This window comes from Haliotis cracherodii, unplaced genomic scaffold, assembly GCF_022045235.1.
Source record: "Haliotis cracherodii isolate W230 unplaced genomic scaffold, xgHalCrac1.p SCAF_2, whole genome shotgun sequence".
Taxonomy (NCBI): Eukaryota; Metazoa; Mollusca; class Gastropoda; order Lepetellida; family Haliotidae; genus Haliotis; species Haliotis cracherodii.
Genome location: NW_027266275.1, coordinates 1,216,915 through 1,242,765, shown reverse-complemented (window position 1 = coordinate 1,242,765; position 25,851 = coordinate 1,216,915). Strand labels below are relative to the sequence as shown.

At 42.0% G+C, this 25,851-nt stretch overlaps 2 protein-coding genes across 2 annotated transcripts; both read left to right on the top strand.

The window, feature by feature from the left end:
* Nucleotides 1-8,086: 8,086 nt before the first annotated feature.
* On the top strand, nucleotides 8,087-13,316 carry LOC139469177 (perilipin-4-like). Its single transcript, XM_071251313.1, has 4 exons — nucleotides 8,087-8,168; nucleotides 9,797-9,905; nucleotides 11,252-12,621; nucleotides 13,219-13,316. Exons 1-4 carry the CDS (start codon nucleotides 8,087-8,089, stop codon nucleotides 13,314-13,316), a joined length of 1,659 nt encoding a protein of 552 aa, XP_071107414.1.
* Nucleotides 13,317-16,755: 3,439 nt separating this feature from the next.
* On the top strand, nucleotides 16,756-21,431 carry LOC139469167 (uncharacterized). The gene is made up of 4 exons (XM_071251302.1): nucleotides 16,756-16,901; nucleotides 17,775-17,909; nucleotides 18,252-18,372; nucleotides 21,367-21,431. Exons 1-4 carry the CDS (start codon nucleotides 16,862-16,864, stop codon nucleotides 21,374-21,376), a joined length of 306 nt encoding a protein of 101 aa, XP_071107403.1. The 5' UTR covers nucleotides 16,756-16,861; the 3' UTR covers nucleotides 21,377-21,431.
* The last annotated feature ends 4,420 nt before the right edge of the window (nucleotides 21,432-25,851 follow it).

Genomic DNA, 25,851 nt, shown 5'->3' with positions numbered 1-25,851 from the left:
AAGCCACGCCCACCGAGGCGCACTACTTTTATTACTTCGGAATGTCGGGGAATCCCAATATTGCAGTCGAGGGAATTCCCTTTCTGCTCACCTGTATCTTCTTGAAGTTATCAGGCCTAGTAACATTTTAGAGTTATTTTGTGGCATCAAACATATCAACAACAAAACACAAATCATATGATTCAAAGTTAATAAAGAGTTTACTAACGAAATAAAGAGTTTACAGGTATGTACGTCTTGTCTGGTTTCCGTAGTTACCGTATTTATCACGCTCAGTCCAGAAACAATCGTCTGCATCGTCTTGAGTACAAAGCAACAATATGGCCGACTTCAACTATGGAAGTTTTGATGTAGGAGATTCAAAGAGTGTATTTGGGTTTCAATCTGGAGACAATGCCATATTTAGTCCCGGATTCGATGACTTAGATTTTCTGGATGATTTTAATCTGGATGAAATAGAAAATTTGATAGAGATTACGGCTTCGACTACTCCCAAAACTGCAAACCAAGAAATGGAAATGACTTTACAAGACAACAAAGGTCCAACGCTAGCACCGTTCAGATTCAAGAAATTATCAGATCGAGACTTGCTACAACTTGACGAAAGCAGGCAATCCACGTCAACAAAGAGAAATACAAAATGGGGTGTAAAAATGTTTCAAGGTAGGCCCTATGTTCCCAAAATAAACGGAACAAATCACGGTGCTCATGGTAGTATTGCTTACAATCTATACATGGATAAAAAAATCAGGCGCCTACGCTTAGAGATGCAACTGGATTTAATTCTATGACATTCCTTCTGAAATAATACAATAGATTCCTATTTCATATCTTAGCCTAATATTCCTCATTATATAAGTCCCCCTCATGATATGTGATAGGAGTTTTTCGTAACTTTTTCTTTTGAGATCATAGATCTATATCTCGGCCAAATCATCATAGAAATCAAGTAATCAAGTTGGGCTATGTTATATCTTTTAAAGACTGGGCGACCGAAACTTGTGGGACCTTTCATCGATAAGCCCCAAAGACCTCGATGGTAAACTACGCAAGTTCTACGCGGAGGCCCAGCCAAAACATCAAGATCGGAGGGCCAACAAGATGCCGCAAGCCCAGGCTGCAGAATATCATAAAAACACGATGAAAAATGTTCGGTCTGCCTTAAAAAGACACTTTAATGACATTGGGAGGGATATTGATATTGTTCGGGATAAACAATTCAAATCGGCAAATGACATGCTCGATGCTAAGTTGAAATACAATGTGCAACATGGTATATCACGCCCTACACAGCACAAAGATATTATTGACACTGGTGACCTAATGAAAATTAGTACTTATCTTCATTTTGACACAGATGAAAACAATGTTCAGTATGTAACACTGTCGCATGAAACAAAACAAAAACATATCCAAGGTGGTCTGTGTAGCGATGAAGCGGTGTGCGACAAGCGCATGTACGCTACGAAAGGTGACAAATGTCCTGTCAATTCACTTTGCCAACTCCTTGAAAAAAGTGACCCAAGTGCACAATCACTTTTTTGTCATTGCAACAAAGATGCACTTAGTTCCCCAGACACACACAACACTTGGTACACCACAGCTTCTGTCAAAAGTTACCAGTTCTCTCGCTTCATGTCAGACATTTGTCGAAATGCCAAATGTAGCAAGTCCTACACCGCCCACTGCCTTCGCGCCACATCCATCCAAGTTATGAGCGATGCTGATTTCGAACTTCGTCACATAATGTTCATGAGTGGACACAGAAACGAAAGTTCTGTGCGTTGCTACAGTCACAATACAACAACTTCACAGAAACACAGAATTAGCGAGACCTTATCAGCCATTGTCACTCCACAAACCCGTCCCGCACAATCACTGCGTAACATCACAGCCCCCACTGGTCCCAGACAGTTAGATACAACACCGCCGTCTTCCACACTCACAGAACAAAACCCGGCATGGCACAATCTCAGTTCCACAAATTTCACGTCTTCGGGTTTTATATCTAACTCGCATTTTTCCAACTGTGTCTTCCAGTTCTCGGGAAAGTAATGTTTGAATCTGGCGGTTACTGACTATTAGTCATTCGAAACAACCGCAGTATCTCTGACCTATTTGTTCTGATTCGTTACAGCTCCTGTTGTTCTTCGCGTCTCTTGCCTTGATTGACAGGTCCTATGAGTTTTGTTTGACGTTGCTCTCCATTGATTGCCTTCTGACGTTGTGGGCGTCTCAAGTTATGTACATAATTAGATAATCACCTGATTCATGACATGCCACTGCATATATTCCTACGCCTGGAATGTTTGTCAATCTCGTCATTATTGTCAGATTTGATAGATATATAATGGCTTTTTATTAAACTATTGTAGATAACACACTTTTTTGTTGTCCAATTTAATTATAAGCATGGACTGTGTATTCTTTTCGGTTCATTGAGGTATGAATCGAAAAACCGATGCGATAACTGTATGAATCCGCATAGCGGATTCTTACAAAAGTTTGCACATCGGTTTTTCGATTCATACCTCAATGAACCGAGAAAAAATACACAGTCAATCCTTAATGGAATTATGACTTCAGGGATGTATGTATTGCTGTTGAGTGTGAAGTATATGTGATGTGCCAGGCATCTCGACAAGAGGTTCGATTCAGAGTGTTAGCGATGTTTCGAAAACGAATATAGGGTTATTAGAGTCTCTTCAGAATGATTATTAGGACATACAGCAGACACCCGATAATGTCTAATGAACTTCCCATGTATATATGCGTTTTTCGAAAAAAATAATTACATTGAAAATTGGGAAAGGGTAAAATGTGAAAATGGAGATTTTGCGCTGCACATTATATTCAGACGTGGATTATGGTACATATGGTTTGCCTAAAATAGATGTTAATGCCATCGCATAATAGATACTTTACTGCAAACTTTAAAACTGTGACGTGTATTTATGTGCCGGATGTATTTCTTTAGTTTTAGAAACATATGATGGACCTGATCTCATCTAGGTCTGCATGCAGTGTATCTGCAGTCACATAGCCTGTCGTTTCAAATAACACCAAGAAAAGTGTAAGCTAGAGAATTAGATTGATACAAATGACAAATACATAATTTGTGACAGGGCTACTCTACGTACCTACTTTGATAGACCCTTTATTGAGTAGTGACGCTTATGATACCGAAAAGCAAAAGTAACCTACGCTAATCAGAGTCCCCATTTTTGTTTACAAATTGACGTGTAAATATCACGTGATCTTCATTGGCTGCATGCTATAACTTGTCGCATAAGAATAGAGCATGTCCCATTTCGTAGAACTCACGTCCAATAAGTTGCATACATCAAAAGTTGGCCCGACTTGTCTGTCCACAGGATGCAATGTGAAGCATGCAATAAATTGTATACAACTAATAGTACCGTTTGAATGTCCATTTATCCTGCGACAAAGTACACTATTTGAGTTACATCATAATGGAGTGACGTCATGGCACTGTTCAAATTACCTCCCAGTGAACTAACGTATACTTGTTAACATCGTTCTCTCATTACAGTTAAGCACGATGGTGCATCCACATAAATTTTCAGTGAAAAAGATTCTTTAAACTTGTCTGATATTTGAAAATTATTACCTTGGGAGACACACAAGATGATATTAACCTTCTCTTATGCTGCAACGCAAACATATTCAAACCATTGTGTCCATGCCACTGCAGCCACAAAAGGCATGAAGCATGAATCTGATCAATTAAGATCCACGGAATTGGTAACACTATTATCAGCTGTTGTATCAGCACTAAATAGTGAGGTAACAAGATTTATTGGGGAAAAAACCATCCGATTCTATTAAAATTAAATCTGTGACTGCAAAATCTTCAGCATAACGGAAAGGTAAGTGTAAGATATCTATACCAGCCCGATGAATTCGAAGGAGGCCAACGTCATGCAACTGATCCAGTTTGGTCACCTAAGACATATAATATTAGTTGAGTGGTTCTGAAAGAGGTGAGCCTTGTTTTATATCATCTTAAAGATGGACATGGTTTTTGCACGAGAAGAGTTGCTTGTAGTTTCCAGCGATACTGTATTGCCTCCCTAAGTAGTCATACACATAGGTAGTTATTCTATCCATATCAATCTATCTCTTTATATCTAATTGGATAATAATGTCTCATTCATTCTTAATCCATATATCTCGTGCTTGTCACTTCTTAAAGTATTCATCTCACTCTTGAATGTTCTACCATTGAAGGGGCGGTCGGGTAGCATAGTGGTTAAAGCGTTCGCTCGTCACGCTGAAGACCTGGCTTTGATTCCCGACATGGGTACAATGTGTGAAGCCCATTTCTTGTGTCCCCCGCCGTGACATTGCTGGAATATTGCTAAAAGCGGCGTAAAACCATACTCACTCACTCCCTCTACCATTGAATAATGCCTTGTTATATTGTTCATGTTTTATATGTTTTCTTACCACATACAGGGGCACAGGTGTCCCAGTCGTCGAAGGCGCCGCGATTCGCTGTGCAGAGTTGCGTCCCTTGGGCACGCCAGAAACATGATTGTGGGTTCGAATCCCTGTTCGCCCCGATTATGTTTCTAGGTTTGTCAGCACCATACCCGTGCTTGTGGGTTTCACGGAAGTGCTAAACATCTGAGTCCTGCATCACTTCTAGGTGACACGCCATGATATAACTGGAATAATGTTAAAAGCTCACTCACTCTTACCACATACTTCTTTACGCCTTCAGCTTTTCTTATCTTCACATTATCAGACTTCTTTATAGAATATTTTTTATCAGTCTTAATTCAACATACTCCGCAATAGGAGTGCCAGCACACTCATCCCCCTTCTCACCTAATACCTTTTTATTTACTGTGCTGTGCAATGGATTGGTTATCTTTCGGGTAATCGCTTGTAACATCATCTATGTTTTCTCCCATATCTTTATACACATCATCGGTTTGTATTAACAAAGACTTTGTATCAGTATACAACACCTCACATCTATCACCATATTGCTCCTTAAGTTCATTGGAATAACACTCAGGCATTAAATCAAGAATACTGACACCAACATATACTGTCTGTTGAATTTTATATTACTCTACCTCATATGTACAGTCACTAAGTCATTATCAAATATCTTACTTCTGTGAAAAGCTGGACTAACTATTAGTTTCCTGAGTCTTTCTTCCTCGTTAGATCTGACCAATTTAACATCAACACGTTTACTTAGATTCTCCATAGTTTTACCAAGTACTGAGTTATTTATGAGCTCATGTAGTTTTCTTGTGAAATCACTAGTAGCCATCTTTCTTAAATCTGTGTTCAGTCCTATTTTGAGCTCCTTCCAAGGACTTTGATCAACTTAAAAACTCCATGTATTTTCTTTAGTTTCATGCCTAATGAGGGATAGAACTCGATGTTTCTGTAGTGGACTATATATTGTGTCTTATCCACCAAATTTGGTACAATTATTTTTTCTATGTTAGCTAATTTCAGTCATCCTTTGCCGTACACATAACGTTATACAATAAATTTTCACTGATTATCCTCTCTTTATTTTTGTAGAGATTGTAGAAACTTTTTTCTGGTGCATCTTCCTCTTTAAATAACAGGAGCATTTGTTTTTTCCGTCATATAAAACTATAAATCCAAACCAACAAGCCTTAGGTCCTTATTTTTAATCAGTGTTATATGAACTTCAATGTTGGCCTAAATTATGTATGGCACTGGCATATGACTACAATAACGGCCAAATTTTAATATATTGTTATCATCTTTAGGCATATCGATCCTGTTATCAGTCTGTCCAATACCTCGACAGTCTTCTTTATGTGCTTCTTAAAGATATTGTCTGCTGTATCCATGCAGACGTCTTTCACAGAAATATTTCTTTCCCTTAGGAGTTGCATGATGATATAATAGCCTACTTAAACTCTTTACCCATGTATAATGGTATTGAGCTCGAAGGCCTTTTTGCACTAGAATCTGCAGGAAATAAGGCACATCTCACTGCCACTCTTGAACAGTGATCATCTTTTTAAACGTTAATGTCTTGTTTGTTCTTATAATATTGGGGTAAATCTATATCAACTTTTCAAATGCATATAATTTGCTATATCTAAACATAAAGTATCAGTTCTATCAAAAACCCAACCTGAACCTCTCTTAGTCCATCGCCCAAAAGTTTCTTGTATCTGTTGAAATGATATATCTAATAAACTTATAGAACTCGATTCAGTTATTAATTCTTGATTGCCACTGAAATAAGGTTCAGTACATTCAACACTATCATCTTTGTTATTTTCACTTAAAGACATTTTAAATGTTAGCTGGTATTTTATCATCTAACTTCTCAATAGTTGTGCTCGATATGATGGGTTTATTATGATTAACATCCATGTTAATTAGTATCCATCTTCACACCTCCTAGATATATACCAATGGCATGATCTGTGGCTGACGCCTTTACCATTTCATAACATACACTTCCAGGAACATGTGTCTAAATGTGTGTCACGAGATCATAGCTGATAAGGGTAGTCACTTTCTAGCCCAGCACAATTAATGTTATCTCACATTTTTTCTGGGGCAAACTGGTCAAGTAGTTTTCCGTAAATAACATCGTATTCATGCACCATTAAAAGTTTGTTTTGAAAGATTTTGCTTATGATTCTGTTCATTAATAAAATCAAGCTCTGTGTTCTTTTCCTGGTCCATTGAGACTGGGCAGCCTCGAGTTCTCAAGCTTTATTGTGACGTTTCTGTTCGTCTTTAATTTCTCTTGCGTTTGATGTTTTCATAGAGAATGACTAATTACTCCCTGAAAAAGCTAGAGCATTAACAATAACGTCTGTAACTGGAGTAGTCATTTTATCATATAACATAACATTGGGATTTACCTGTAATTGGTGTTTTGCCTCTTCTTGAACTGGTGGTCTTTTCACTCCTTTAAGAAACCATACCGCTGCTATAACCACAGTAGCTAGTGCAGATGGAGCCCAATCATTAATCTGTTCAGTATTTGAATTGCATTCACTGTGGTGTAGTATTGTCTTTCTAGCAAAAGTCCCCTTTTTGGCCTCTGTTACCTTTTGGGGATTCTTAATCACCCTCTCTACAATTTGTGGTGTCTATGCAACGTGTTGTGTCTGTTTCCACAACTAGTTGCGTTTCAGCTTCCATTATATATTTGCACTGCATTCTGTATATTACCAGGAGGGCACTTATGTTTATATTGACAGTACCTAGACGTTATTATAGCAGTACTAAATGGCACTAAGAACATTCTGTATCTATGATAAAATCCACAGTTTACTGTAGCAGTCAAGCAGTTCAAGTCATTATGGGCACTGAGATTAGGAAAATGAAACAGAAGTTTCTGATTAATGGTATAGTAACAGACTGGCGAATTGCTTTGACTCCTAATGGATCCTGCAGTCTACGCTGTGGATTTAAACTTTCTGCAAAGACCACTAAGGTTTTCAAACAGTGCAGACTGGATTTGTTGCAAAAGTGGCTGTCATAGATAAAGATCACTGGAAGACATACCACAACATGCCAAGGAGGTTTCGGATGGACTTGAGGAAATCTTGGCTGCCTTTGATAAGTCTATATCACAGGCACCATCCTTGGAGTATGGTTATAGAGAATTACGAGGTCTTGACACGGTAATGCAAACAAAGCGGGGATCACTCATCAATAACATTGCCAAGCTAGAAGAGCTTGAAAAGCATATAAACTAGTGGGCAAAAGAAATGCCACCAAATAAATAATGGTCGTCAGTTTTCAACAAATTTGCCAAACAGAACAAAAACAGTTGGGAACACATAGCTGGAATGCAACTTACCTATTCCCTGTGAACATGTGCACATGCTTCAAGTGCTTCACATGATTTGCAAGAAAAGTGAATTGAATCACTGAAAAATGCAAAATGTGCACAAAGTTACCCGAAAGAAATTCTAGTAGAAAATATGAGCAAGATTGTACTCTCTCATCACATGAAACCATTTAAAACAATGAATATGCCTCGACTAACCGCAACACAGAGGGAGAGAACGATTGGTATGTTGCACATTGGAGGATGCAGGAGCACATTGCCGGGATCATTGACCGCTTGAAGTGCACCATTGCACACTTGTCACACGTCACAGGCAAACTGGCAGGTCGGCGACCCCACAGGAAGACCGTTTTTTATGGGCGCTTCACCTAAGTCCAGATACCTAAATGGGACATCATCATCTGCAAACAGCCTTATGGAGGTGGTAGTTTCATGGTCTGAGGTGGCATCTGCAGGGAACAGCAGATAGATCTGGTCACCTTCAACGAAAATCTCACTGCACGTCATTACAATGATGAGGTTTGGTACGATGGTACTACCTTTCCTGCAACGATGTCTGTACGTGTTTGTGACTGAGCTCCAACAAGAGACCATACATAATTTCTGATTGAGTCATTAGGTCTTTCAACGCAAGGCCAAGTAAAACACTCTGATTTATTTAAAATGAATCTTTTCCAAGCATTTTCACCATCTTGTGGCTGCTAAACCTTTTGGCCGGTGAAAGCAACACCACCCTTAAAGTTCATATGATCATCTCTCCACTTGTTACTCAGCAGAGTGTTCGGTCGAAGCCAAACACTTTTAAAAAAATCATCACTAACCTCCTTACCAGACCATGCGTCGCAGAATGGAATACCTGGGCCATGATTAACTTCATGAAGACACCCATCTATACTGTTAGAAATAGCAAATTCACCACAAATATGTTCATATGCCCACCAATTCTAAGGATTATTTTTTATGCATTCCATACCTGGTCCTGTCCGATGGTTCACTTATTTCTGCAAGGAAACGCCTAATCTGATTATATACATGAAAGAAGAAAACAGACTTCACATCTTACCCATGGTGGATCAGTATTAGTACTTCACAGAGTAATAATAAGTTATTTTTAGTTAAAGATCGTCATGTTATATTTGATGGATATTATAGTGTATGCACACACAAAGATGACTTGTGTGCCTTATGGAGCTAGTATCCCACTACATGTGTCAAATGGAATACTGCTTTTAAGCAGTGGAACACATTCTTTAAAACGTCTTTGGTTGAAGGATTTTGATTACATCAAATAAGTAAAAATAAAACATGATTCTCGAATTGGATTAAATAAAAAATGTCATAGAGCTTTGAATGCTTGTGACGGAACTGACACTGCCCATATAGCATCTAGCATGAGGCTTGGTGCAGCTGGTGTTGGTTTATTATTAACTATAATTGGTGCATCGTACATGCGATGGAAGTAGCAGCAGGAGTCCAAATGGCAGGAATAGCTCTTGAATTTATTTCTCGTGGGATGCAGAAGAAAGCATCAAAACATGTCAGTTTTTGTGAGCTAGCTGAAGCAAAGTTAATGCGTTGAGGATCATATCTCAACAGCACTGGCTGTTAAGATATCCACAGAGTTTTGCTTAGTGTTGTCAGAACTCACCAAATGTAACATAATGAAGCAAGATATTAAATATTCGTAAGACCAGTGGCACTAGCGAAGAGGAAAAATTAGTTCATAGAACATGGCGGAACAAGCATGCAAAGCATTCTGTGTCCAAACCAAAGAACTGGTAGGAGATTAAGGATTAATTGTTTCCTCGATGTGGAATGGCAAACATGATGATCCAATGATCGTCATCACATAAGAATTGGAAGCATTTTCAGGTGCTGAACCTTGTCCAGCGTGGGATGTCCCAGTATCCCAATCGCCTATACTACAACCTAATTGTGATATTGGTGTTGCAGTGGTCTCCGTGCAGGGAGAAGCGTGTAGCAGTGTCAGTGACTGCACCATCACCCAGTGTAACTCTGGTGAAACTATCACATGTGTGGCGGGAACCTGCCTTGTGCACCAGTGTGTGTTCTCCAGATCCTTACCTAGGCAGACGGGAAATGGATTGCCTCATATCTCTTGGAATAGTGATCATATTTTGAAACTTTATTTTGACATGCCTCGAAAAGGTATGAGTGAAAAATTGAGTGGCACTTTAGATATAAGCAGGGTTACTGACAATTATTGATTTACTTAATGCAGTGTTCATAATTTTCATCATAGAGAGTTATACATTTACCAAACCTTAAAATGGGTATGTGTGTACAAGTACATGAGTATTGTATGTATTATTATGTGCCTTCTCCATGATTGTTGACATAACTGTGTCAGTCTGTATCTCCTTTTCATAACAATGCCATCCACAGCTAGATGCAGAAGCAAGACTGATTGCCATAACGATAGCCTGGACGTGCCAGCCTTTCTCCAACCTCCACTGAATTGACGACCAGTGTCACTGTGGCTACCCACCGTAATTATAGAATCCTCACTGTATTAACGGTCAGTGTCACTTTGGCTACCCAACGTAAGTATACAACCTACCATGTATTAACGGTCAGTGTCACTGTGGCTACCCAACGTAAGTATACAACCTACACTGTATTGACAGTCAGTGTCACTGTGGCTACCCAACATAAGTATACAACCTACACTGTATTAACGGTCAGTGTCACTGTGGCTACCCAGCGTAAGTATACAACCTACCATGTATTAACGGTCAGTGTCACTGTGGCTACCCAACGTAAGTATACAACCTACACTGTATTGACAGTCAGTGTCACTGTGGCTACCCAACATAAGTATACAACCTACACTGTATTAACGGTCAGTGTCACTGTGGCTACCCAACGTAAGTATACAACCTACACTGTAGTAACGGTCAGTGTCACTGTGGCTACACAACGTAAGTATACAACCTACACTGTATTGACGGTCAGTGTCACTGTGGCTACCCAACGTAAGTATACAACCTACACTGTATTAACGGTCAGTGTCACTGTGGCTACCCAACGTAAGTATACAACCTACACTGTAGTAACGGTCAGTGTCACTGTGGCTACACAACGTAAGTATACAACCTACACTGTATTGACAGTCAGTGTCACTGTGGCTACCCAACGTAAGTATACAACCTCCACTGTATTGACAGTCAGTGTCACTGTGGCTACCCAACGTAAGTATACAACCTACACTGTATTAACGGTCAGTGTCACTGTGGCTACCCATCGTAATTATAGAATCCCCACTGTACTGATGGTCAGTGTCACTGTGGCTACCCAACGTATGTATACAACCTACACTGTATTAACGGTCAGTGTCACTGTGGCTACCCAACGTAAGTATACAACTTACACTGTATTAACGGTCAGTGTCACTGTGGCTACCAAACGTAAGTATACAACCTACACTGTATTGACAGTCAGTGTCACTGTGGCTACCCAACGTAAGTATACAACCTACACTGTATTAACGGTCAGTGTCACTGTGGCTACCAAACGTAAGTATACAACCTACACTGTATTGACAGTCAGTGTCACTGTGGCTACCCAACGTAAGTATACAACCTCCACTGTATTGACGGTCAGTGTCACTGTGGCTACCCAACGTAAGTATACAACCTACCATGTATTAACGGTCAGTGTCACTGTGGCTACCCATCGTAATTATAGAATCCCCACTGTACTGGCGGTCAGTGTCACTGTGGCTACACAACGTAAGTATACAACCTACACTGTATTAACGGTCAGTGTCACTGTGGCTACCCATCGTAATTATAGAATCCCCACTGTACTGATGGTCAGTGTCACTGTGGCTACCCAACGTAAGTGTACAACCTACACTGTATTAACGGTCAGTGTCACTGTGGCTACCAAACGTAAGTATACAACCTACACTGTATTGACAGTCAGTGTCACTGTGGCTACCCAACGTAAGTATACAACCTACACTGTATTAACGGTCAGTGTCACTGTGGCTACCAAACGTAAGTATACAACCTACACTGTATTGACAGTCAGTGTCACTGTGGCTACCCAACGTAAGTATACAACCTCCACTGTATTGACGGTCAGTGTCACTGTGGCTACCCAACGTAAGTATACAACCTACCATGTATTAACGGTCAGTGTCACTGTGGCTACCCATCGTAATTATAGAATCCCCACTGTACTGGCGGTCAGTGTCACTGTGGCTACACAACGTAAGTATACAACCTACACTGTATTAACGGTCAGTGTCACTGTGGCTACCCATCGTAATTATAGAATCCCCACTGTACTGATGGTCAGTGTCACTGTGGCTACCCAACGTAAGTGTACAACCTACACTGTATTAACGGTCAGTGTCACTGTGGCTACCCAACGTAAGTATACAACTTACACTGTATTAACGGTCAGTGTCACTGTGGCTTCCAAACGTAAGTATACAACCTACACTGTATTGACAGTCAGTGTCACTGTGGCTACCCAACGTAAGTATACAACCTACACTGTATTAACGGTCAGTGTCACTGTGGCTACACAACGTAAGTATACAACCTACACTGTATTGACAGTCAGTGTCACTGTGGCTACCCAACGTAAGTATACAACCAACACTGTATTAACGGTCAGTGTCACTGTGGCTACCAAACGTAAGTATACAACCTACACTGTATTAACGGTCAGTGTCACTGTAGCTACCCAACGTAAGTATACAACCATCACTGTATTAACGGTCAGTGTCACTGTGGCTACCCAACGTAAGTATACAACCATCACTGTATTAACGGTCAGTGTCACTGTAGCTACCCAACGTAAGTATTCAACCTACACTCTATTAACTGTCAGTGTCACTGTGGCTACCCATCGTAAGTATACAACCTCCACTGTATTGACGGCCAGTGTCACTGTGGCTACCCCTGTAAGTATACAACCTGCACTGTATTGACAGTCAGTGTCACTGTAGCTACCCCCGTAAGTATACAACCTACACTGTATTAACGGTCAGTGTCACTGTAGCTACCCAACGTAAGTATACAACCTACACTCTATCAACAGTCAGTGTCACTGTGGCTACCCAACGTAAGTATACAACCATCACTGTATTAACGGTCAGTGTCACTGTGGCTACGCAACGTAAGTATACAACCTACACTGTAGTAACGGTCAGTGTCACTGTGGCTACCCAACGTAAGTATACAACCTACACTGTAGTAACGGTCAGTGTCACTGTGGCTACCCAACGTAATTATAGAATCATCACTGTATTAACGGTCAGTGTCACTGTGGCTACCCAACGTAAGTATAGAATCTCCACTGTACTAGCGGCCAATGTCACTTTGTCTACCCATCGTTAGTGATCGACCTCAAATGCATCAACGAAGAAGCGATGACTTCTGGGTTCAACTTCTCCTCCCTTCCCTCCCATGTGCTAGTACTTTTATCAACCAGGTGACACACCTGTACCGTAATGAAGTTGAAATCCAGTCCACTCTTCATTGACACTACAATTTCTTCCACCTAGCTATACCCTGCTACAACTGTATTGACCTCCACATTGTAAACATGCTTGTTTCCCGATTATCGGTAATGATCATCATGTGCAGCGGTAATTTCCCTTTAAATAAGATCTTTTTTGTGATTCATCCTAAGCGTGAGGAAGATGTGTATCCACAATTTCAAAATTCGGAATTAAAGTACTAGCAAAAGTATTAGTTCATTGTATTGTTTTCAAACTTTATCAGGCAGGGAGAGTTGTTATAGAGTTGCCAGCACCAGCAACAGGAAGAGCGTCCCTTGTACAAGGACGTGGGTGTGTAGTCAGTTCTTATCAGTTCACATCTTGTCCACAATTCATATTTGATCGAGTTGTGCTTCTGTTCAAACATTGATACCCAGTTCACACCAAAGGTGATCTCTAGTTTTCCTACGTTATAGACAGTGGGTGAGTGAGTGAGTTTAGTTTAACGCCGCTTGGAACATTATTCCACTTTAGCATGGCGTGTAAGCTCAATGTTGGAGGAAAGCATGAAGTGATGCAGGTCTGAGACCTTCACCACTTTGGTGAAATCCACGAGCACAGGTATGGGGCTGAGGAACCTAGAAACATGATCAGGACAACCCGGGATGCTTGCATTATAGAACATTTGTCGAAACTATCGTTATTCAAGAATTATCTCAATTCCCAACAGAATTATTTAGGATTATATACCATGAACGTTCCATGGATCTTTAACAAGATCAAGAACATTTTGACAATAAAATATCTTATAAATTCATCTATAGACATGATGATTAACACGCTAATGGAGGAAAAACAAGCTTCCTAGTTTCATAGTGACGACTGACCTTATAAAGTGTGGGGCTAGTGGTGATATAGGTTTGACCATGGTATATGGCATTGACTTTATAAAATGTGGGGCTAGTGGTGATATAGGATTTACCATGGTGTATGGCATTGACCTTATAAAGTGCGGGGCTAGTGGTGATATAGGTTTAACTATGGTGTATGGCATTTACCTAATAAAATTTGGGGCAAGTGGTGATATAGGTTTAACCATGGTGTATGGTATTGACCTTAAAAAGTGTGGGGCTAGTGTTGTGGCATTGACTTTATAAAGTGTGGGGCTAGTGGTGATATAGGTTTAACCATGGTGTATGGCATTGACTTTATAAGCGTAGGAGTAGGGACGATTTCGGTTTGACCATGGTGTATGACATTGAACTTAAAAAGTGTGGGGCTAGTGTTGTGGCATTGACTTTATAAGCGTAGGAGTAGGGACGATTTCGGTTTGACCATGGTGTATAACATTGAACTTAAAAAGTGTGGGGCCAGTGTTGTGGCATTGACTTTATAAAGTGTGGGGCTAGTGGTGATATAGGTTTAACTATGGTGTATGGCATTGACCTTATAAAGTGTGGGGCTAGTGGTGATATAGGTTTAACTATGGTGTATGGCATTGACCTTATAAAGTGTGGGGCTAGTGGTGATATAGGTTTAACTATGGTGTATGGCATTGACCTTATAAAGTGTGGGGCTAGTGGTGATATAGGTTTAACCATGGTGTATGGCATTGACCTTATAAAGTGTGGGGCAAGTGGTGATATAGGGTTAACCATGGTGTATGGCATTGACCTTATAAAGTGTGGGGCTAGTGTTGTGGCATTGACTTTATAAAGTGTGGGGCTAGTGGCGATATAGGTTTAACCATGGTGTATGGCATTGACTTTATAAAGTGTGGGGCTAGTGGTGATATAGGTTTAACCATGGTGTATGGCATTGACTTTATAAGCGTAGGAGTAGGGACGATTTCGGTTTGACCATGGTGTATGACATTGAACTTAAAAAGTGTGGGGCTAGTGTTGTGGCATTGACTTTATAAGCGTAGGAGTAGGGACGATTTCGGTTTGACCATGGTGTATAACATTGAACTTAAAAAGTGTGGGGCCAGTGTTGTGGCATTGACTTTATAAAGTGTGGGGCTAGTGGTGATATAGGTTTAACTATGGTGTATGGCATTGACCTTATAAAGTGTGGGGCTAGTGGTGATATAGGTTTAACTATGGTGTATGGCATTGACCTTATAAAGTGTGGGGCTAGTGGTGATATAGGTTTAACCATGGTGTATGGCATTGACCTTATAAAGTGTGGGGCTAGTGGTGATATAGGTTTAACCATGGTGTATGGCATTGACCTTATAAAGTGTGGGGCAAGTGGTGATATAGGGTTAACCATGGTGTATGGCATTGACCTTATAAAGTGTGGGGCTAGTGTTGTGGCATTGACTTTATAAAGTGTGGGGCTAGTGGCGATATAGGTTTAACCATGGTGTATGGCATTGACTTTATAAAGTGTGGGGCTAGTGGTGATATAGGTTTAACCATTGTGTATGGCATTGACCTCATAAAGTGTGGGGCTAGTGTTGTGGCATTTACCTTATAAAGTGTGGGGCTAGTGGCGATATAGGTTTAACCATGGTGTATGGCGTTGACTTTATAAAGTGTGGGGCTAGTGGTGATATAGGTTTAACCATGGTGTATGGATTTGACTTTATAAGCGTAGGAGTAGGGACGATTACGGTTTGACCATGGTGTATAACATTGAAATTATATGACGCGAGGAGTCTAAGGCAGTCAAAGACTGTATGCATGTAAGGACTTGTCACGGCATTTCAGTCGCTGTGTTTCACATACATGGTGCAGTAATTGCTTCAGTACAATGCGAGCCCACGTGTCAGTCCCCAGCATGAGCCCCGCTAGAATGAAGATAGGAAGTCACAGTGTCAGCATGGGTCACTGCTAGTTCCACTGATTTGCCTGCCCCAGGGTGGGTTACGCTGGGGTAGAATATGTCTTCAGCAACCCATGCTTGCCGTAAAACGGGATCGGGTGGTCAGGCTCGCTGACTGGGCTGATGCACGTCATCGTATCCCAATTGGGTAGATCGATGCTGATGGTGTCAGTCACTGACTTGTCTAGTCCAGACTCGATTATTTCCAGACCGCCGTCATATAGCTGGGATACTGCTGAGTGCGGCGTTAAGCAACAAAGGAACAAACAAACAGGCTGGGTTATTTAAATGCCGGTAAGATGTCACTGGAACATTGCCGACTACAAGATGTCGTTGGAACACTGCTGACGGTGTCAAAACTTCTTTTAATTAATGATCCTTCTGTCTAAACCTTCTGTACGACATTGGGAACAATGACATCGTGTAACCAGCTCTACTCTACACATGTGTGACAACAGTCACTGATGTAGCCACTGATCATGCTTTGAACCTGAGAAGTAGGTCGGAATGCGCTATCGGGAACTTCAGGAGTCTTTATTCCTGGTGGTGTTTTCACATACAGTGACCGATCCTTGAATAAAACCAGCACGATTCACCCAGGCCGCGCCCGTCTGTCCTACAGCCTGAAACCAGCACAACAACCCCTCCCCTCCCCCACCTGATAACGTCTATATATAGCCAAGACACCCCAGGATACCTGCAAATCAAACATGAAGGCAATTCTCGCACTCGGAGTTGTGGCATTCGTAGGTAATGTGCTTCTACATTTCATTATATATAACATCAACAACAATGCAAAGGTGAGGTGATGTTCGGACATGTAATAGACAGGGTATATGTGTGCCAGATAGAGGCAGCAGTGTGCCAGATAGAGGCAGCTGTGTGCCAGATAGAGGCAGCAGTGTGCCAGTTAGAGGCAGTAGTGTGCCAGATAGAGGCAGTAGTGTGCTAGACAGAGGCAGCAGTGTGCCAGATAGAGGCAGTAGTGTGCCAGATAGAGGCAGCAGTGTGCCAGATAGAGGCAGCAGTGTGCCAGATAGAGGCAGCAGTGTGCCAGAAAGAGGCAGTAGTGTGCCAGATAGAGGCAGCAGTGTGCCAGATAGAGGCAGCAGTGTGCCAGATAGAGGCAGCAGTGTGCCAGATAGAGGCAGTAGTGTGCCAGATAGAGGCAGCAGTGTGCCAGATAGAGGCAGTAGTGTGCCAGATAGAGGCAGCTGTGTGCCAGATAGAGGCAGCTGTGTGCCAGATAGAAGGAAGGCTCCATGTCCTCTGAAGAGAAGAAAAATTCAACATTCATGATGATATATCTTCAGTTTATGCTGCGTCCACATTACAAGCATATACTGGTCAACGGTAGCCCTTCCGTAGTTCTGTAGATGGTCATGATCTAAATAAAGAGACGTCCTTTAGTTAAATTCGAAGGTGAGACATTTCACACCTTTTTCCTGTCTTAAAAATGGCAAGAGGTAACAGGCTACTTGAAACTCGGAATAGCAGATTATCTGCATCTCTTCAGCGAACTGTTTCAATCAGTTAGCAATTCATTCTGGACATGCTGATTATTTCTTGTTGGTTCTTACAAATTTTACTCTGCAAAACCCAATTGTGATATTTGTGTTGTAGTGGTCTCCGTGCACGGAGAGGTGTGTAACAGTAGCAGCGACTGTACCATCACACAGTGTAACTCTGGTGGAGCTCTCTCATGTGTGGCGGGAACCTGCACGTGCACCAGTGTGTGTTCTCCGGATCCTGACCTAGGTAGGCCGGGAGTGGGTTGCTTCATATCTTCTGGAATAGTGATCATACTTTGAAATTTAAAGTGCCAGTATGTAGATATAAAACATGTTTGAAGTAATTTTGACTCGTCTCGTAAAGGTATGTTTGAGACATTGAGTGGCTATGGCGATAATAAAATTACCAGAGTTAATGACAATTACTGATTCATTAAATGCAGAGATGAACATTTATTCAACGTTACAATAAGTATATGTATATAAATGCAAGAGTATTGTATGTATTAGTGTGTACCTTATCCAAGATTGTGGATACATATATATGTCCATCTCTCTTACATTATAATCTCTCGCACCACACCAACAGCCAGATGCAGAAACCAGAATGACTGCCGTAACGCTTACAACAATGGTCAGATAGCCTGCACGTGCCAGCCTCTCTCCGACCTCCACTGTATTGACGGCCAGTGTCACTGTGGGTACCCTACGTAAGTATACAACCTACACAGTATTCGTCTTCGTCTGCAAATGATAATGCCCTGACAAAGAGCGTTACCCTTATATTATAGCTAAAATAGATAGAATTATCATTAAACCGCAGGCATGTTATCGGAAATGAGCGGGCCACTGTAACTTGATAATGCCCTCATATTGCTTGACGACGGGCCATTATCAAGCCCGTTGTTAAGTGACGTCATAGGATAGTGATAGGTGACGTCACGTTCAATAATAATGTTATCTGGTTTGTTCTGTGACGTTTCCGGCAGTTAATTGAAGACCTCGGGCTTCTGCAAATGATAATGCCCTCAAAAATAGCGTTACCCTTATATAAGCGAACATTACCACAATACACCATCCTCCTGTGTTGAGGGCATCACTGTGGCTAACATCACCACCAATGTACCATCCTCCTGTATTGAGGGCATCACTGTGGCTAGCATCGCCACCAATACAACATCCTCCCGTGTTGAGGGCATCACTGTAGCTAACATCGCCACCAATACACCATCCTCCTGTGTTGAGGGCATCACTGTAGCTAACATCGCCAACAATACAACATCCTCCTGTGTTGAGGGCATCACTGTAGCTAACATCACCACCAATGCACCATCCTCCTGTGTTGAGGGCATCACTGTATCTAACATCGCCACCAGTACACCATCCTCCCGTGTTGAGGGCATCACTGTAGCGAACATCGCCACCAATGCACCATCCTCCTGTGTTGAGGGCATCACTGTATCTAACATCGCCACCAATACACCATCCTCCTGTGTTGAGGGCATCACTGTATCTAACATCGCCACCAATACACCATCCTCTAGTGTTGAGGGCATCACTGTATCTAACATCGCCACCAATGCACCATCCTCTAGTGTTGAGGGCATCACTGTATCTAACATTGCCACAAATACACCATCCTCTAGTGTTGAGGGCATCACTTTAGCGAACATTGCCAACAATACACCATCCTCCTGTGTTGAAGGCATCACTGTAGCTAACATCACCACCAATACACCATCCTCCTGTGTTGAGGGCATCACTGTAGCTAACATCACCACCAATACAACATCCTCCTGTGTTGAGGGCATCACTGTAACTAACATCGCCAACAAAACACCATCCTCCTGTGATGAGGGCATCACTGTAGCTAACATCACCACCAATGCACCATCCTCCTGTGTTGAGGGCATCACTGTAACTAACATCGCCAACAAAACACCATAGCTTACTAAAAAATAAACGCATAGCTAGATTTGTGTTAGGTAGGAAAATACATTCATACGGGGAATCGTACAAGGTATTGTAGTCATCTCAGTCATCGGTGCATAGGAAAAGACCAAGGTGAAGGTCAGCTATCCTCGTTGGAATCGATAGCAGCCTGACATCTCCTGCACATAGAAGAGACTAGTATGCGAATCACTTCCTGGGGAATGGTAGCCCACTCGGCCTGCAACGTAAAAGTCAGCTGCTGCCACGTCTGGGTTGTGTTTGTCGTCGGCGCAGCCGTCTATCCAATTCATCCCACAGGTGCTCTTGCGGGTTCAAACCCGGGGATCTGGAGGGCCAGGGGAGAACATCACCGTTGTTGTTGTGTAGACAGGCTCTTGTGATCCGTGTTGTATGCGGTGGAGCGTTGTCCTGCTGGAATACACCGTTGTTGTTGTGTAGACAGGCTCTTGTGAATCCATGTTGTATGCGGTCGAGTGTTGTCATGCTGGAATACACCGTTGCCTTTGGCTGCAATGGGAGAACGTGTGGTAGGAGAATTTCGTTGATGTATCGTTGAGCCGTAAGATTGCCCTTGATATGGACTAAACCTATCCTGCCATGATGAGAGATAGCCGCCCACAACATAACGCTACCCCCCACCAAACCTGTCAACGTGTGTAGAGCCGTGCTCTTCCACCCCCTCGGCGGAGGAGAAATCTTGATTCGTCGCTAAACCAAACATTTCTCCATCAAAGTTGAGGCCATAACCTATGTTGACGACACCAATGCAGTCGTTGTTGGTGATGTTGTCAACTCAATTTGACGCGTCGAACAGGACGTCTTGCTCTTAAACGGTTTCGTACGGTCTGGTCGGAAATTCTGCTCAGTCCGGGTATTTGGGGTGCGGTTGAGGTGGCTGTCCTTTCACGTAGGTGGCGCAGTCGGATGTTGCGATCTTGGGAGGGGGTGGTTACTCTTGGTCGTCCCGACTCTGGCCCATCACGTGTTGACCCATGCTGTTGAAATCGATCCCATAGCCTTGTGATGCTGCTGAGCGCTACATTGAAAACCCTGGCTACAGCTGATCGGGACTCCCCTGCCTGCATGCAGCCCATGAGGTTATATCGTTGCACTCCGCATGTTGTTGGACTGTCACTGTTCGATTGACGCAGATGCCAGGAAATGCAAAACCCTGCATTTTGATAGTGTTCATAATGATGATGCACGTGCAGTACGTGCAAGCTCCGTGTCCCTTTTGTTAATGCAGTGGCTGCGCTTTTCCGAATCGAACGTGCTTCCAGACTAATGGTTGTGATCATTGTGAGCCTGGAAATATGTCACTGACACAATAAACCTCCTCAGTTTGCACCTCTTGGTCAGCTAATTTTTCTTTTACGGGCAAAAATATCCGTATTGCGTTTCTTTTTCTGAACGAGTGTAATTTCATTTTCCGGAGACCACTATATACAAAGTGTACAATAAATAGGATATTCCATGTGTCTCGTGAAATATCATGTTTCACTCATCTCATGACGGGGGAAGAGGAGATGCTATGCCACTCGTTTGCCTCCGTCACTCCATGAGACAAACATGATATTTCACTCTCCACATGAAATATCCTCTATGTATCTGTGCAAGAAATAATAATTGAATCTTGTGAACTTTATTTCTTAGTTCCGAGGAGGTAGCATTACTATATAATGAAAAGTCAAAATGTGATTTTTCACCAATAAGGTCTCTTTTCTCATAGTTGGTCACAATCTATGTTTCAGGGGCAACTGAGGGCACAGGAAAACGATTTGATGCATGTGGAAATAAAACGTCTCCTACTACCTCCAGTATTTTGTTTTCCTATTTGCGTATCTTGTTCACTGAAGTCAGGGAAGTCGAGATCAGTTAGGTTCCCTGAAGCTGCATCACATGGGCTCCACGGTGGAATTGTACAGTGAACTGTGCGTCTAGCAGAGATCTATTATCTTTATGGAAATGTTTCTTAGTGCTTTTATTCGCTGAAATATAAACTCAAAATCATTTGCGTTAATTTTGCAATCTCAGAAAAGAAGCAAGTTCAAGTTTTCAACTTTGTACAACACTATCACACGTCAAACATAAGGGAACACTTCATTGCTTGCCCCCATGGGGCATTGGTTACAGAACGTGATGACCACAGATACAGTTACATCACTATTATCAGAGGTTCGAGACAATTTGTCAAAATTCAAAGAAAATGTTATCTCATTGAAAACATATATGTGACATTTCGGCTGAAGGCATTTGGGCAAGTCCTGGGCATCCTCACTGGCCAATTGTGCCCCTTTCATGCAGATCTACTTTATACATATTAATTAGAATTTCTGCTCAGATTGGTAAAATCAATACAAATGGAATTTGGCCAAAAGGTTTAACTAATGCTTCAGGCATATCGATGATATAATATCGTTTAAAAACGGTCAAATACCCAATTCCCATCCACTGTGTTTCCCACCTAGAAATAACAGGGGTCAGTGAAACCGCCTCATCTCTTTCATATTAACATCTTCAACTGAGAAACATAAAACAATCACTGATAAAGCAGTTGAAAATATATACTCAGCAACAAACGTTCCTGTAACACTGCTTTCAAATCAGTTGCATACAAGAAAAACCTTTCTGGTGTTCAAATTGGATACGAAAATATGTATTACAAACGCAACCTCAGCAGAAAAGCATGATCTGATGGCAAAAAGTGTCTTTCATGCTGCCATCATGCAATTGATAATGTAAAACCAGGGTATAGTTGCACGGGTGTTGTAGGGATTCGGTATGCATTGTTTTTGCTTGTCTTGACAACTGCAACACGGAAAACATCAAATTTCAATCATTGAAGTTTGGAGATGCCACGCCTATCTGAGAATGACTACTTGAGAGTCATTGGTATGCTCCAGCCAGGAACGTCGCAGCGGGAAGTTGCTAGGCGACTGAATGTGCACAGAAATACCACTTGGGCGTTGTGGCAGCGGTGGCAGCAATCAGAGACCGACCAAGGAGCAGCAGGATTCAACCCCCCATCTGTGAAATCGGTTCCCGCCTACAACAATCACTGCGAGAACCATCCCTGGCCTTTGTCGAATATCGGGACAGACTGTACGTCACCGTCTTAAACGTTACGGGATTGTTGCGAGGAGACCAGCCAGACCCCCAATTATGATTAACAATCACAGCCGATTGCGTTTGTAGTGGTGTAGACGGCGGTGTCGACAGCGAGTGCAATTCAGAGGAGAGAGGTTCTGTTCACCGACGAGTCTAGTTTTCACCTCTCACACGGCGATGGCCGAATGCGAGTATACCGACGTCGCGGTGAACGTTACGCTCAGAACTGCGTTGTTGGGGAAGACCGTTTCGTCGGAGGCAGTGTTATGGTGTGGGTAGGAATCACCGAGAGACATGGTGAGGTGAAGTGAAATGGGGTTTATCGTCGCGTCCAAGATTATTGCACTTGTGTGTGGCTGCTTGTACTGAAGTACTCACCGAAATGAAAAAAAACTGTTTTTTCGACCTCAGATCTTAAATAAATGCAGTTAATATACAAAATATGTAAATATTCAAACAATTAAATTAGTACTAATTGGGCCGTGGCACAAATACAGCGTATCAAATGTTTTTATGCCTTTTTACATGTAAAAGTGTGTAAAAATGTGAATAAAACAGACTATTGTGAAACAGGGCATAACCAGGTGTAAGAAGATCAAGGTGACCTATGACACCTTGCCGACAGGTGAGAACAGTTGCATAATGCCTATAGTCTGTTTCTACTATGTCAATTTGGACTTAGTTTTATTTTTGAATGTTGAAAGTGCCGACAAATTACCTCCTGTAAAGTACATTTTGTATTGTTCACTGAGATCAAACTAGCAAATCCAGACTAGTACTTTTGGAGTTGTTTTGTTATTTCGTATTTACAGCTACGTAACACTTTGTGTCGATTTTTGAATTGAGAAAAACAGGGTTTTTTCATTTCCGTTAGTACTTTAGTCCGGACTGATGCCGATTTATAGTGCTAGCACACTGAGATACCATGCCGCAGTTTAACATGAACACCCCACTCAGACACAGTATACTGACTCCGAACCGACCAGTCCTTGTTTTAGCCCCTTAATGCCGAGCGCCAGACAGGGTAACAACAAGTACCATCTTTTAACGTCTTTTGGTATGACGCGGCTGGGGATCGAACCCCGGGCCTTCCGCTCTCCGGGCGGACGCTCTACCATTAGACCACGGAGGCGGTCTCGAGAGACATGCGGTGCCATCCCACAGTTCTGTGTTAGACGTTTAATCCGTTCAATAAAGAGATGCATTGCATGCATCCAAGTGAGAGAGGGACACACACGCCACTGGCGTGTGAATTGACAATTGTGTTCTTGCATCTTTCTTTTGTCATAACGTCATTTCTGTGCGAGACATGTGAAAACTTGTTTTACTGGTCCATTGTCTGTTTGAAAATATGAATTCATTCAGATGTGTGCGTCTACTTTAATCAGGTTCTTATTTTATGTCGTGTCACAGGAACTTTTATTGCTGAGTATAATAACCCTTTTCAAGAAATGTTTATTATTTTCCAAAAGTATTTATAAACAATCCTAAATGTGATTATAGTCAGCCCACATTCTGACAATGAGCTGGAAGATATGAAACACGCTGCTCTAGGGGTACATAGGGACTATGGTGCAGGTTTTGAAACCTTTACAAACTTACGTTCTTCTAGTAGGAGTCTATTTAAACAGAAGAAGAATCTATAGTCTAATTATGAGGAACACAGCCTGTCGAAGTTAGAACAGACCATAAAACATTTTGGAAATTAGTGAACTATGTTTCGAAAGGGCGATCTGTATACCCTCCTATTAGTGCCACTAACTGGGTCAGTCCTTTATCATCACTACTGACTTGCGAAACGCCTAAGACTTTACAGGAACTGGCTGAAAGCAGCAGGACTGACTAGACGAGTCATAAAGCGTCCCTTGTTGAGAGATCACCACAAAGCTGCTCGTTTAGCATGGTGTATTGCGCGACAGAACTGGAATCTGAGAATTTGGAGACGGATCCATTGGTCAGACGAAAGTCGCTTTATGCTCCACGTCACTGATGGAAGAACCAGAGTTTGGGGGCACCGGAACACGGCCTACACTCCAAGGAGCATTAAACCAACTGTTGCATTCGGCGGGAGCTCGGTAATGGTTTGGGGTTTGGTGGTCTCTCATGATTGCAGGTTGGATTTGGTCACCACAAGGGGCAACTTACAGGACCTCAGTACATCTGGGTCGTTTTGAGGCCAGTCGTTCCTCATTTTGACAACCACCCTCTTGCTACTCGACCTCAGTACATGGATAACAATGCCAGGCCTCATCGTTCACATACAGTCGTTGATTACATGAGGGCCAATGCAATAACGACCCTACCCTGGCCAGCAATGAGCCCAGATATGAACCCCCTTGAACATGTTTGGGATATTCTGGAACAGCGCATACAGGCACCAGATCCTCCTGTATAAGATTTACGCCAATTGGAAGCAACATTGTATCAGGAGTGGTTGTTGTTGACCGATCAACAGATCCAACGTCTGACTGGAAGCATAAGGTCACCGGGCCTTCCGCTCTCCGGGCGGACGCTCTACCATTAGACCACGGAGGCGGTCTCGAGAGACATGCGGTGCCATCCCACAGTTCTGTGTTAGACGTTTAATCCGTTCAATAAAGAGATGCATTGCATGCATCCAAGTGAGAGAGGGACACACACGCCACTGGCGTGTGAATTGACAATTGTGTTCTTGCATCTTTCTTTTGTCATAACGTCATTTCTGTGCGAGACATGTGAAAACTTGTTTTACTGGTCCATTGTCTGTTTGAAAATATGAATTCATTCAGATGTGTGCGTCTACTTTAATCAGGTTCTTATTTTATGTCGTGTCACAGGAACTTTTATTGCTGAGTATAATAACCCTTTTCAAGAAATGTTTATTATTTTCCAAAAGTATTTATAAACAATCCTAAATGTGATTATAGTCAGCCCACATTCTGACAATGAGCTGGAAGATATGAAACACGCTGCTCTAGGGGTACATAGGGACTATGGTGCAGGTTTTGAAACCTTTACAAACTTACGTTCTTCTAGTAGGAGTCTATTTAAACAGAAGAAGAATCTATAGTCTAATTATGAGGAACACAGCCTGTCGAAGTTAGAACAGACCATAAAACATTTTGGAAATTAGTGAACTATGTTTCGAA

What these genes read in the sequence shown, in the direction of transcription:
- LOC139469167 (XM_071251302.1), top strand. Translation starts at nt 16,862, where the DNA reads ATGAAGGCAATTCTCGCACTCGGAGTTGTGGCATTCGTAG. An exon ending in CGGAGTTGTGGCATTCGTAG is followed by an intron (nt 16,902 to 17,774) that starts GTAATGTGCTTC and finishes TTTGTGTTGTAG; the next exon opens with TGGTCTCCGTGCACGGAGAG. An exon ending in TTCTCCGGATCCTGACCTAG is followed by an intron (nt 17,910 to 18,251) that starts GTAGGCCGGGAG and finishes CCACACCAACAG; the next exon opens with CCAGATGCAGAAACCAGAAT.
- LOC139469177 (XM_071251313.1), top strand. Translation starts at nt 8,087, where the DNA reads ATGCAGGAGCACATTGCCGGGATCATTGACCGCTTGAAGTGCACCATT. An exon ending in GGAACCTGCCTTGTGCACCA is followed by an intron (nt 9,906 to 11,251) that starts GTGTGTGTTCTC and finishes ATTAACGGTCAG; the next exon opens with TGTCACTGTGGCTACCAAAC. An exon ending in TGTCACTGTGGCTACCCAAC is followed by an intron (nt 12,622 to 13,218) that starts GTAAGTATACAA and finishes ACCCATCGTTAG; the next exon opens with TGATCGACCTCAAATGCATC.